Source organism: Ambystoma mexicanum, chromosome 9 (genome assembly GCF_040938575.1).
Source record: "Ambystoma mexicanum isolate Mex_15411 chromosome 9, UKY_AmexF1_1, whole genome shotgun sequence".
Lineage (NCBI taxonomy): Eukaryota > Metazoa > Chordata > Amphibia > Caudata > Ambystomatidae > Ambystoma > Ambystoma mexicanum.
This window is the reverse complement of record NC_090931.1, coordinates 930,381,960-930,396,628: the sequence shown is the minus strand read 5'-3', so window position 1 is coordinate 930,396,628 and position 14,669 is coordinate 930,381,960. Positions and strand designations below refer to the sequence as shown.

The 14,669-nt window shown below is 45.7% G+C and overlaps 1 protein-coding gene across 1 annotated transcript in view; it reads left to right on the top strand.

Annotated features, from left to right (window-relative positions):
• AGPS (alkylglycerone phosphate synthase) overlaps nt 1-14,669 on the top strand; it is a 1,795,747-nt gene that overhangs the window by 839,587 nt on the left and 941,491 nt on the right. The window contains exon 11 of the mRNA XM_069616114.1: nt 10,490-10,617. Coding sequence (XP_069472215.1) covers nt 10,490-10,617 — 128 coding nt within the window. The remainder of the gene's footprint in view (nt 1-10,489; nt 10,618-14,669) is intronic.

The window sequence follows — 14,669 nt, the reverse complement described above, 5'->3', positions numbered from 1 at the left end:
ACCCGGTTCAGGTGCCGCCCTCTGTCGCCCAGGACCTTTTGTGGTGGGCCGTCGAAGGCAACTTGATGAAGGGGCGCCATTTTGGCTTCCCTGGCCGGAGGTGACAATCGTGACGGATGCATCCCTCACGGGATGGGGAGCTCATGCCAACGGGCTGACAGCGGGGTTGGTCTCCGTCGGAGTCCAGACTCCATATCAATCTGTTGGAGCTGAGGGCCGTCAGGCTAGCCCTGAAGGCTTTTCTGCCGACTGTGAGAGGAAAGAATGTCCTGATCCTGACGGACAACACAGTGGCCATGCACTACCTCAACAAAAAGGGGGGGGCAGGGTCACTTCCTCTGTGCAGGGAGGCGATGCAGCTCGGGTTCTGGGCCATCCAGCAGGAAGTTTCGATCTCGGCAGTTCATCTGGCCGGAGACGAAAACGTGACGGCGGACGCTCTGAGCAGGCAGAGCGCGATCTCTCACGAGTGGGAGTTGGCTCAGGAGATTCTCTTTGAGATCTTCGCCCTTTGGTGGACCCCTCAAGTGGATCTCTTCGCCTCCAGTGTCAACCGGAAGTGCGAAAGGTTTTGCTCGTGGGAATTTCCTCCGAAAGGAGCCTTGGGTGACGCGTTCGTGGTGGAGTGGTCATTCCCGCTGCTGTACGCGTTTCCTCCAGTCCCCGTCATCCCGCAAGTGCTGCGGAGGTTACGGAAGTTCGGTTCCCGGATGATCCTCATTGCTCCGGCGTGGGCTCGGAGGACGTGGTACCCGGACCTTCTCGACTTGTCCATCTGCCCTCCACGTCGTCTTCCCTACCGAGACGATCTGCTCTCACGGGAGGGGAGTCAGGTTCTCCATCCAGAGGTCGGATCCCTCAACCTTCACGAATGGCTTCTGAAAGGTTGAGGTATATGGATTGGGACCTCCCTGAAGACGTGATGGAGGTGTTGCTTTCGGCCCGTAGGCCAGCAACGAAGTCTCTGTACCGTTGCCGTTGGCGTAAGTTCTGCAACTGGTGCAGAGTTCGGAATGTGGATCCTTTTGCATGTGACATCCCCATGGTTCTGTCCTTTTTGCTTTCTCTGGCCCACAGGGGCTTGCAAGTGGGTACCATTAAAGGTTACCTGGCGGCGCTGTCCATCTTTAAGCGCTCGTCTGAAGAGTGTTCTTACTTTAAAATCCCTTTAATTTCACAGTTTCTGAAAGGGCTCACTAATGTGTTCCCTCCGTCACCTTTCCTGGTGCCCGGTTGGGATTTAAACCTTGTTCTTAGGTTTCTTATGGGTGCTCCGTTTGAGCCTTTACATTCTTGCCCTTTGAGGCTGTTAACTCTGAAAACTGTGTTTTTAGTTGCGGTTACTTCCGCTCGCAGAGTGAGTGAGTTACAGGCACTTTCAGTTAAGCCACCCTTCACTGTTTTTCACAAGGACAGGGTTGTCCTTCGAGTTCGTCCTTCTTTTCTTCCGAAGGTAGTGACGGAATTTCATTTAGCCCAGAAGATTGTTCTTCCGGCATTCTATCCTCCTCCGCATCCTGGTAAGGAAGAGGAGAGGCTCCATAGGCTTGATCCTAGGAGAGCTTTAAGCTTTTATGTTTCACGCATGTCCCGGGTCAGAGTGGACGATCAACTCTTTATTGGTTACGCTGGAAAGCGTTTGGGGCAAGCTGTGACGAAACAGACTTTGTCCCGCTGGATTATTTTGGCCATCTCGGAGTGTTACCGCTTGGCGGGTAAGGACCCACCGGCTGGCTTGCGGGCCCATTCTACCAGGGGTGTGGCTGCATCTACTGCCCTGCAGATGGGTGTTCCTATTTGCAACATCTGTGATGCAGCCACCTGGGCTTCGGTACATACATTTGTACGGCATTATTCCCTCGATTCCATCAGAGGGCAGGATCTGGCCTTTGGCAAGGCGGTCCTTTGCTCGGCTATTTGATTGGCTATTCTAAAATTTTGCTTCTAAATTCTTTCCCTCCTCCTTGTTTTGGTACTGCTTTGGGAGTCTGTCAAAGATATGGAATACGTCGGAGGACCCAATCCCCTCGAAGAACAAGTTACTTTCTTACCTGGTAACGTTCTTTCGATGAGATGGTCCGACGACGTATTCCATATCGCTCCCGCCCTGCCTTCCCCGCTGCAGAATTTCTTTTGCGATTGCAGCTTACGTTCAGCAAGGCTTTGTGTCTGACTGGCAGTTGCCTTATGTCACACGTTCTGGTGGGAAAAAACGACAACTGAGGCTACGGGCGTCGTGCGTCCTACTTATCACATCGGATGACGTCGGAGGAGGTCCTCGACGTCGGCGCATCGACGTCATCGACGCAGGACGCAGACGCCGGAAAAGTTTCCGAAGCAGCACAGCTGTGGTGATTACATGTCATAGATATGGAATACGTCGTCGGACCATCCCATCGAAAGAACGTTACCAGGTAAGAAAGTAACTTGTTCTACTCTGCGGTGCACAGGGGATTCTCCAGGCTGGATATGTTCTTAGTGTCCGATAAGCTTGTAGCCCAAACAATTGACGTGGATATGCTGCCCAAAGCCTTGCCAGATCACGCCCCGGTTCTACTCACGTTGTCTTCTTTTCGGGACTCGCCAGGCCCAACACGGACCTGGCAATTGAATGAATTCCTCCTGGAGAATCCCCAGTTCCGCTCATGTATTTCAGAGGCTATTAACCATTATTTTAATGAGAATGAGACGGATGCACTGCCATATACAAAAGTATGGGACGCAGCAAAGGCTGTGCTTCGGGGGCAGGTAATTGCTTATTCAGTGGAAAAAGGGAGGGCAAGGAAACAAATACAAGCCCAGCTGAAGCTGTAGCTCCGGAAGAGAGAGGAGGCACATAGATGTAGGCCCACTCAGAGACTGAAACGTGAGGTTAGGATAGACCAGAGGGCCCTCGAGGCTCATCACATGAGCCGTGCAGCGTATAGCATGATGAGAGTTAAGCAATACTACTATTCTAAAGGTAACGAAGCCAATCGGCTATTTGCAGCCAAGCTGAAAATGCGTGCGAGCCGCAACAGGATCGAAGTATTGTTGGATGGGGAAGGAAGGAGCGTCACATCGGAGAGGGAGAAACTTTGTGTAGTCGAGGAGTATTTTACGGTTCACTCTGCCCCCCCACCAAACAGACTTACGCATGGCGGATGGGTTTATACGAGATGCGCATTTGCCACAGCTGCCTCAAGTAACTCGTGAGCTTTTAGAGGAGCCAATTACAAGGGAGGAGATCGAAATAGTGATTCGATCCCTTCCTCTGGGTAAGGCCCCAGGACCTGACGGGTTCACGAATAAATTCTACAAGACCTTTAGGGCTGAGCTCTCCCCTTATTTAGCAAAACTCTTTAATGACATCTGGGCAACGGGGTCGATTTCGGCGTCTATGGCAGAATCTACTACGACATTGGTTTTGAAACCTGGAAGGAATCCGATTGAATGTACATCTTATCGACCAATTACTTTACTAAATATGGATGCAAAACTATTAAGTATGGTGATAGCAGGGCATCTGGGGGAGGTTCTTCCGACGCTAGTGGAGAAAGATCAAACAGGGTTTATACGGAGCCATTCGACACATGACAATATACGTCGGACGATAGATCTGATAGCTTTGGCCCCTAGACTGCCGGGTAAATTGTCGCTGTTATCGTTACATGCCCATGCCCATCGGCCTTTTGACAGTATGGCTGGAGAGGTTTGGCCCCAGATTTTTGAGGTTGGTTCTCTCCAATTACCAGTTTCCCTCCACTAAAGTCAAAGTGAATGCGAACTTGACCCTAGCAATCCTTTTGTATAGGGGCACTAGGCAGGGTTGCCCCCTGTCCCTTTGGTTTTTGCATTAGCATTAGAGCCATTGGCACATCATGTCAGATTGAGTAGGGAGATCATGGGCTTCGAGTTTGCAGGAAAATGCCATAAAATGGCGTTATACACTGATGACCTGCTATGTTTCCTGAAAGATGCAACTAAGTCCGTCCCGCCCCTGATGCACTTATTGTCCAGTTTTGAAAACATTTCTGGCTTTGGGGTGAATGCGAACAAATTGGTAGGTATGACGTTAACGAGTCCCCCGAGGACCTGGCGGAGATACAGGCGGCCTTTCCCATTCCCTGGTCTTCCACGAACATCCCCTATTTGGGGATTAAACTGACCCCGACCTACGCAGGCCTATTTAAAGCAAATATACCAGCACTATGGGGAGAGGCCAAAGAGTGGCTTCATCGTTGGAATTCACAGGAAATAACCTGGCTGGGCAGGGTGAGCGCGGTGAAGATGTCTCTTATTCCAAAGCTGCTGTATTCCTTCTATTCTTTACCGATACAGATTCCCGAGAGGGATCTTCTAGATATGCAGAAGGAGCTAGGACGCTTTGTGTGGGGAAGCAAGAAGCCTAGGATCCCTTATAAACTCTTGACGAGAAAGGCGGTACATGGGAATATAGGTCTGCCCTCAGTTCAGCGCTACTATAGGGCGGCACAGGTGGCTCCTACGTTAGCCTGGGGAAGCTCCACTGAATCTCCCAAATGGCAAGAAATAGAGCAGGAAGCCTCTCCATTTCTGTTAGAGTATTTCCCTTTCCTGCCCAAAGAGGCGCGAGGCTATCAGGGAGGACTCCTACCCACGACATTGGCTACGCTTCAAAGTTGGGATAAGACAAGGGTGCAAAGGGGGATAGCTCAGGGACTGGGTCCCTTGTCCCCTGTGGCTCAAAACCCAGCGTTTACGCCGGGACTAAATCCCAGCTCATTTCAAGGGTGGGAATCAAATGGACCATTAAGGCTTAGGGACTTGTATGTGGATCAGGAACCACTGACATTTCAGGAGTACAAGGAGAAGTTTGGGCTGTCAGAGGTGGAACGGTTTAGGTATATACAGCTACGACACTGGCTGACTAACAGGGAAACTCGCCAAGCTGCCAATAGAGCGCCATTTGCCATAGAACTTAGAATTCTTGAGGGGCAGAGTTCTCTTAGGTTGGCGGCTTGTTATAGTCTTCTGGAAAATGTCTCAGAGGGTGTGAAGCTTCCCTACATGTTATCGTGGGAAAGGGAGCTAGGAGTTGAAATCCCAGAGGAATCCTGGCAACGAATATGGCATAGAGCCCACAAGAGCTCTAGGTGTACATTGGTAAAAGAGAACGCTGTTAAGATCTGCTTTCGTTGGTACTTCCCTCCGACTAGATTGCATGCCATGAATCTCGATTATCCGGATATGTGCTGGCATGGGTGTGGTGAAAAGGGTGATCTGGGGCACATGTGGTGGCATTGTTTGGTCATCCAGGACTACTGGTTGGAGGTCCGTTCCAAGATCAAGGATGTTACTGGCACGCTGCTTCCTATGGATCCGTGTATAGGGGACGTGTCTGAGGATGGGTCTTTCCCAATGACGGGCTCCAGAGCAGCCCTAATTGCGCAGTTACTTATTGCGGCACGAATCACTAGGGCTCGATTTTGGAAATCGGCAGAAGGGCCACCGGTGGCGTATTGGTGGGTGAAGGTGTGGGAATTGATGGGCCTTGAAAAGCTCACTGCCATGCTAGAGGGGAAGCTTTCGAAGTTCAGGTGGATCTGGAACCCGTTCTTGGACTATGTGTTGGATAGGGAGCAGCTGTACTTCCAGCCGAACCTAATGAGACACTTTATGAATTCCTGACAGACTTAAAATTGCTTACTTTGCACAGAAATGATATTGCTAAGAATTGCACGGCTCCATCCAATTCGTTGATTTTTTTTTTCCTTCCTCCGTTTATTCTTGCATTGTTCTCCAATTGATTGTTGATAAATGAATTTGTTCATGATCTAGTTAAAATTGAATTGACAAATTGATAATGTATTGTTATGCTTCGCTGAATGCGGATGGACTTAAGGGAAGGGAATCTGGATTGAAAACCTGATGAATTGATGTATGTGCTCCTTTCCCTTGTCTCATCATTGTTGGATCAATTGTTTTCTTGAAAATTCAATAAAAAAAAATAATTGGTAAACAGGCACTCATACTCCCTACTGTTCTCAGATGGTAGGGAGATGAAAGCTGAAGGCTGGATGCCTAGAGCCTGGATTGGAGGCTTGTGGTCTGCAAAATCCCATAAATATCAAATCTAACTGGGAAATATCCCCTATCAAAAACACCACAAGGTATAAAATGCCTTAAAAATAATGTCAATTGGTTGTTTGCATCATGGTCAATCCCAATTATTAATAAAATATGTCCATAGGCGGCGAGCTGATTGTCAAAGGTGAGAATGCTTCTCTATACAGCTCAGTCAAAAATAGTAGTTTCACTTGAAAAGCAAAAAGAAGTAATTTCAGTCTCAAAACCCCCAACATGCAATTTCCGGTACTTTCAAAATTCAGGCAGAGAAAAGGAAGGATAATACCCCTCCCCTCTGGAAAGAGTGATTCCAGTCTGCTCTCTGGGTCATCATCCTGCAGCCTCATCTGCCTCCTCTCTTACTTTGTCCAACTTTCCCACTGCCTCATCAGAAAACAGCTTTTTATAGCATCAGAGTGTTGTTTACCTAGGCCTGGAGGCCAGCTCCTCCCCAGCAGCACTACACCAAGGCAAGTTGCTGTGTAGCAAGATGCTAACAAATAATCTGTCTAGCCCAGGTTTGTAGTCCACTGTACTCTTTAGGACTAGGGCATTGGTTTTGTTGTTAACGGGAACACTAAAACCTATTTACCAAAACAAACGGAACACTTGGAACACATCCCGACCATTGGAGTGCAGCCCAGAAGTATTGTTATTGTATTGTACCTCCTTTGTTCCCAAACATTAGATTAGTCTGGCATTCAGCCCAGACCTTCACACTGAGTGAGAAACTCTTGAGATATCGCTGACTCACAGGTATGGCCAAAATACATGATGCCAGGAGAACCAGCTAGGTGCAGTCTCTAAACATCCAGTAAGTAATACCAGTAATTTTAGGTTTTAAAGCATCAAAAGACAGCCCATATCACATCAAGTAAGTCTACTCCAAAGTATCTACTTTCTGTGCATTGCTGGGCTCCCTCCTGGTCTAATCTTAGCAGGTGCATGCACCCCACTGAATGGGTGAGGGTCGATGCCGATGCACCAGCGCTTAAGCTGCAGACAGTTAATGCACATTTTTAGTCCAGCCACTGCCCTTTAACAGAGTTATCGGACAGAGAATGCTCAGTGAACTCCGCATACTTGCGGAGTGGTAGGTCACCTACAGGGGCCCTTCTCATACTTTACCTGTTGCCTTCTTTCTCGTCCAGCAGCTTGGAGATTGTGCCATGCTGTCAACATTGATGTGTGTCATAGTGCAGTGACAGATATTGTCTGCCATCTTCCCAGGGAAAGAAAGCGGTATGGCAAGGCCCGCCCCAGCAATGTGACCACTGTTAACCTAGTATAAGCATCAGTGCTTGTACCAGCAATTGCACCCCTCCAGGCATAGTGTAGGGGAGGGGCAACTAAACCAGACTTGTCCCATAGCCTGTGAACAAGCACAGCATTGGCATGTGATAATTGTGTGCACGTCTGTCTTCTGCTGTGTATGTGAATTTTCAAATGCTGTTGGTGAGTGTGTATGCGCATGATATGAATGTTTGTGTCCCAATGCTGCTGCTGTGTGTATATATAGATTTGTAGAACACATTCTGAGCATATTGCTTATGCTTACTTTGTGTGGGCTTGTCCACCTATTCTAAGCATATTGTTGGTAGTGAGGGTGTGTGTGTGGCCTGTAATTGTGTATTTTCTGTTGTGCCTACTTATAGTGTGAGCATGTTGTCTGTGCTAACTTGTGTGGGGGTATATTCTGAGCATTTCCTTTATGCATGTGAATATTCTAATGATATTTCCTGTGCTTACTTATGTAAAGCTTATTGTATGTGCATCATGTGCTTGTTCGTATTCCATGCACATTGTATGTGTGTACATTTAGAAGGTCCATGTGGGATGATTCAAGCTACGGTAACTCTTCTGAAATAGGGGTACACTCACTTCAGTCATAAATCATTGAATTCAATCATTTATTTCAAGCAGATCTTTTGAATTCTTCAGGTGTGTCTGGAAAATACCTGATGGACAATCGGATACACAATCCACACATTTCTACCATTCCCCATATAACCTCATGGGGATCCCAAATACACTCTGATAGGGAATTAACTCTTCAATTTGTTATAAATTCTCAGAATGTAATCATATTTTAATAAATCATTTGTAATTCCTCGTACCTAAATAAACTTGGCCATAACATTCTTTTGCATGTCATCGGAAACAGTTCTACTTCTGAATGTTTACATATGTATTTCCCATTATTGCTCAAAGGAAATGAGAATTCAGTTAATTGGACAAATATTCTTAAAAATTGTATCTGAATCATTCATTTCTCGACAGAGCTCCAGAAGTCTAGAAGCGACGTTCTCTTCCTGTACTACTACTGTTTCTACATGTTTTGTTATTGCAACCCTTCTTTAGGAAGTCCTTATCTGCCTTCCTGTTAATAAATAACAAACTTTAGGAAAAATAACTCTGATACTTATGTTTGTGAAAAGCCATGTCTGTGAATAATACCTCTTCCTCCAACGACTGATGTCAATGCTGAAATAAAAAAATGATTAGAATCTCAAAGTCTCTACTCATGTTATGGTTATACGACTGTTATTGTAAATCATTAGTGTTTTCTTAACTACTCACTCTGCAAGCTAGTAAATTGTGGTATTATTCTACTCTTCAGTGATTCAAGCTAGACTTTAAAGTCTCTTTTGTTAAGGCAACTTTGATTTTGGTTTCTGTACATACAAAAGAGGGGACCAGTAAGAAGTAATTCAATAAAAGGTATAAACAAAAATCTAGATATCTTTTCAAGACCTGTTTGCTCCCCGATGCCACCCAAAAGAAGTTTACCAGCCGATTTCGCTCCTCTTGCTCAGGCTTCTTCACTATCTTTGGAACCATAAGTTTAAAAGTAAGGGAAAGATTTGACAAAGTTCTTTTTAGACAAAAGGGTGTTTCCTCACATACCAAAGTCTCTCCGGGCCTCTCCCTATTGTCGCTCAGTCTTTAAGCTTTTGGCGTTTGGGCTCACTGCTGATAGGTATCCTGGTCTTCTCGGTTCGGTCATTGGATTGACAAATGCATGCAATCCACCTTCTGGTTGTTGGCTTCTGACTGGTTTGCTTCCATATGGTTTTGTTGTTGTCTATACCAAGACAGCAATGCACCCCACAATCCCTGCAGGAAAATATGCTGCCACACAGATTTCACTGATGACTCTGAGGGTTTCTGCCAGGACTGTGGTTGGTATAGAAGTTCTATTGGCAGGGTAGTAGGTTCTTGAAAACCTCCCTCTCCAAGGATCCTTGTCTGATTGCGCTCCCATGTCTCGTTGCCTTCCTCCTCATTGATCAGGGATAGAACCTTTCATATGAGACCTCTGACTAGCCGTTTTCTCTTGCTCTCCCTACTGGCTGACTCCTGACACACCACCTTGACACATCGCTAGATGCACATTCCTCCCTCCACATTGCTTATTCACTCTGCACAATTAGGGTCTATATATCCCTTACGGTTCTAACTTTCCCACTCTTGCTCTTTGCTGAACTCCTTCGGCTCCTCCTTTTGCCTCTCTACCCGTCTGCGTCCACCTTTTCTGATCTTACTCTCAAATCTTCCTCAGCTCCTCCTTTTAGGTCCTTCTCCTTTGATCCGACTCTCACCACCACCTCCTCTACTCCTTCTTTTACCAGCAACCTCCTTTCCACCTCCATCCTCTTTTTTTTGTTTCTTCTCCCTCTCCCACAGGCTCCGTAATCACAGTTGCCTTCTCAAACCACCCATACATTCTTTCTCAGTTTTCCTTCAGTTGACTCCTCCCTGGGTTTGGGCCTTCCATAAGTAGGTGCATCGGTGTAATATTATTGGTATCTTAGATTGAAAAGCAATCTCTAAATGGTGTTACGACTTCAGGCGTTTTAGTTTCCTCATGAGTCTGCTGTTTTAGTGGACGGAGCCTATGAAAGTCTTATCCACCATCTTTGTTTTCACTTGCAAATTGGTGTATGTGCCCTGAAGGTTGGGCTCCACACTGTGCTAGTGGAGTCACATCTCTTTGTGGCGTCCCTCTCTTGTGGCCCAGATTATACTGGATTCCACTACTGGGTTTAACTGCCTCTTGTTCCGAGTAACAGAAATATTTGATTTTACAGTATTGATCGTGACATGACTTTAAAGGCCTGTGTATCTCCCACTCTCAATATAGTTTTCACGCATGCACTCTCTCCTCTTAAGGGGTACTAAACAAAGTGTTTAACATGTCAAACATGTAGAAATAGGAAAACAGAAGTTCTCTCTCTAAACATATGTGCAAATTGTATCCTCTGCACATTAGATCGTGCATAAAGTCCAAAGAATGAAAGAGTATGTGCGAACAAACAAAAGGCCCATTGTAATCATACCGATTTGGTTCAGTTAATTTACAGCATTAACCACGATTTCATCCATCTTGTTTTTCTTTAAGGAATTCTCGGAGTGGTCACAGAAGTTACAATAAAAATACGACCAGTCCCTGAATATCAAAAGTATGGCTCTGTAGTATTTCCCAACTTTGAACGAGGTGTTGCCTGTTTAAGAGAAGTAGCACGACAGGTAAGGATCAAACTTGTTTAATTTCTTCTACTGTGAATTGCTCTAGAAAGGGAGACGTTTAAGCTACAATGAAAAACAGTATGAGATTGTACTAAACTAGAAGAGCATGTATGGCTGAATGTATTCAGAGTCCCTCCTGGCTCCCTCCTATGGAATAGCCTCCCCCTCCCTCTTCGCCTTGAGCAGGACCTTCTCAATTTCCAGAAGCTCTTTAAGACTTTCCTCTTTTCCTCTTCCTTCCCTTCTTCTCTCCTCTGCTAATCCCAGTTGCTGAGATTGGTGTCCTGAGACATTCTGCATCCTCATGACCCTGAACTCCCACACCAATCCTGCCCAGCTTCTGTCTATCTTGCATCTGCACACCCTCTGCCCTGGAGGTTCGCACTTACAACTCCTGTGGCCCCAGTCCGTGTAGCACTCAACATTCCTAGCACTTCATCTGTGGCTCATCCATGATCTCGGACTCCCCAGTACTTACCCCCTTTTCCCTCTTCCTTGCTGCACTTGCACGTTCTGAATACTCATAAGGCATAGTAGGTTCATCCCTTCTACCGCACCCTCTGCTCTTAAATATTGTGCTTTTAATGTTTTTCCCCACCCTTTCTCCCTCCCTGTCCTCTGGGTGCTTTGAAACAGTATTTTCCTATTGTATAAGCGCCTAACAAGTAAACAATAAAATAAATAAAATAAAGCCTATACATCAAGTCTTCAATTGTCAGTAAATCACTGTAAAATGGTAAACTGGTCATAGGAAATGCTACATAGCCAGAAAAGTGGTTTGTGATTGGTGGCCTTTGAGGTGGGCGAACAGTTCAAAGTTGCAAGAAAATTCTACGTTGGTGTACTGCCATTTACTCTTTCAATGTCTCACTCTACTGGTCAACTCGTGTTTTTCCTTTCAAGGTTGTACACAATTTAATAGACAGTAGATAGATAAAGCTGTTATCTGGGCAATGGAAGTAAATTGAGGTCTTTGAAGCTTGTCTTTGTGAAAACTATCAAAGTGTGGAGACCTCACTTGGATTCCTAGCATGAAGCAGTCTATATCCTGTGCAAACGTATCAAAATATAAAAACGTGCAGTGAATACATTTGTTTTTTTGCTTTAACATTCAATATTTCAAGATGGAGACCAGCTTAGTTGGGCCTTGTGCTTTTCACAACAAATACCCAGATACTAGCAACATATTGTAATTTCAATTCTGTTTCTTCATATTAGTAACATGTTACCAAGCGCTCTGAAACTGAATATGCAACACTAAACAGTACATCACACAATATCATGGTCCAAAAGCCAAACTGAACAAAGCTAACAATGCATATAGGATTGAACAGTGAATGTTCAATGAAAAAAACAAATTGAATTGCACTTTTCATGGTGAAAGCATTCCAAAATAACATATGTTGTTTCCAATGACTGAAAAGTACAACTTGTCACAGATGGCGCCCAATGGGAGATGTGGTGTGCCCAGTTGTGTTGGAGATGCTCCAGCTGTGACTAAGGTGGGTACCTGCAACAGTGAAATGGCAATGATGTAGTGGAGCCCCTCAGCACTCACGGTGCCAGGGGTCCTGCCAGACCAGGTCTAGGGGTCCCCCGGCCCAGTCCTCTGGGTGAGGGCTGGACCGGGGCTTGCACTGCAAGAAGGAGGCACTCAGTAGGGGTTGATGCTGACCATGACATGTGGCACATGTAACATGCCACGTTCAGCTCCAACCCCTTCTCCAACTCATATGGGAATACTAGCATATGTTGGTGGCGCCAGCATTGAAATGTATGCGCACAGCTAGCATGCACATGTTTTTTATACTGGCATATATTGCAGGGACCGACATGAACACAATGCATTGGGAAATGCACCTGTGCACTTTTGGTGACTTGTATCTATTCTACTTTTTTTCATGAGTTACCCTACACCAAACAAAACTGATTGCAAACAGTCTGGCTTTTTAACCACATTTTCAAAGAAATGGTGTTGTCTAATGCACCATTTTAACCCATTATTCAAAACATCTTCTCAGGGCAGGGGAAGAATCCTCCCATTCCCCCCCTCCCCAAACCCGTTTTCTTTAGTTCGGGCTCTCTCACTATGCTCTGTCACAATCACATACTTGTGGCAAATATTTACACTCTCCAATAAAACTCACCAGACCCCACTGGTGGCTGCTATTTTGGGGGGGCCAGGCACCACCGCAACATTTAAGCTTTGATTAAAAAACCTATTTACTTTCACTGGAGTAGTGCATGCCCCTGAAGTGGCATAATCATCATGGACATTGAGCACACGTAGTGGTCCGGGCTGCGCGGCGTGCCCTGAGCTTTGTTAAAGAGCTTTGGTGGGGAGGGCCCTCAGCATGGCTCGCTGGGGGCCCCCCAAATGTTGTGCTATGCCACTGTGAAATGGGTATCCGGGTGCCCTTCTCTGACTGATAGGCACCCAACTGTGACTGACATGCTTCAAACTCCAACCTTCACTGAAGGTTCACAAGGGCCATCTGTAACTGAGGGAGCCAGCTGCAGTGGAAACCTTGGTCGTTTTAGGGTGTTTGGACCTAAATGACATCCCCATACTCTGCCAATTAGACCTAAACATGAAGAGTAATATTTGAGGAGTAGAAATTCACCCCTGAGAACAAAAGATGGGCAAATTGTGAATTGTGCAGCACAATATGAAAAAGCTAATTCTGTGGTAGAGGTTCTGCCACCATACAAGGAGCATTGATGCTCCATAGCAGCAAATCATGTATGGGCCTACCATAGTATTATGCAATAGAGAAACATAGCAGACACATGTGTGCCATTAGAGAAACATTGCTGATAGGATGATGTTCCCCACCAGACAAAAATGGCCATTGTAAATATTGCATCAGAAAAAACACTGGTTTAATATTCTGTGCAAGATGATCTGTATAGTCCATTGTTGGCCCTGTGCTATTTACTATCCCGTCAAACTTCTAAAAACAGATCTTTTTAAGGACAATTTTGAATGAGCATGGACTGCAAATGTGGTGAATAAATAAATATGACCCGATCAGACTATACCCATAGTTCCCAGTGGACACCTGGGACTCTACCACCACCACCACCACCACCCAAAGCCGCCACCTTTGTACCCGCTGATTTAGATTTACCTCATCCCATCAAAATTGAAAGGACAATCTTAAAGAGGTCAATGATGCAGTTTCTCAGGCACTTAAAGCCTGTGATACTGTCCATTGAGGTATGTGATTCAGGTCTTCCTCAGTTGTGCCATACAGACTCTCCAGGGGCATTTCTCTGAAGTGACCTGATTTAGAGGGTCTGGCTCCTCATTTTTTAGTAAAGGAAACTAGTAGATTCCTTACAAAGTATTTATCTCCAATGAAATTCAGTGGAATTTTATGTTTGATTGGACATCAATGAGAACTCATAAAAACGTTGGCAGTTAGACTGTGAATGAGTGGTGTGGTTATAGAAGTCCCTTTAAGAGATCATTGGGAATTGAGGAATCTCTAGTTGAAGTGACAATGTTCAACTCTGCCTCTACCTCGATCAGGCATAGATATCAAGTCCCCACTGAGGTTTACACTCACAAAGACTGAATTCATCCTATTTGGGGGCTCACCTAATTGCACCAAACCCCAAATCTGTCTGACCAGAAAGATGTTTGATTGCCCCAACTTGCTCTTAGCATGAAGTCTCTTGGATTCACTACCTCTGCTTTAAGCGTTACATCACCAGGAAAACAAACTGCCTGATTCCAGTCATCCCTTTGTTCACGGTCAAGCCATTCATCCCATCCTCAGTCCCCCACTTGGATGGTTGTATTGCCTGCCTTGAAGGTGCTCCAGTCTCCACCCTGACCACACTGCAAGTTAAACAGCACGCTTAAGCCCATTCATCAAAGGCACATATAAATGCAACCACATTACTGTGACTGGCCAACAGAATATAACTTGACGTGTATTTGTAGAGCGCACGGTCACCTCCATAGGGGTTTCTAAGCACTGATGGGTATCTTGACGCGATTTATTTATGTACACTATTGACGGATAACGCATTTTCTTTGTTCT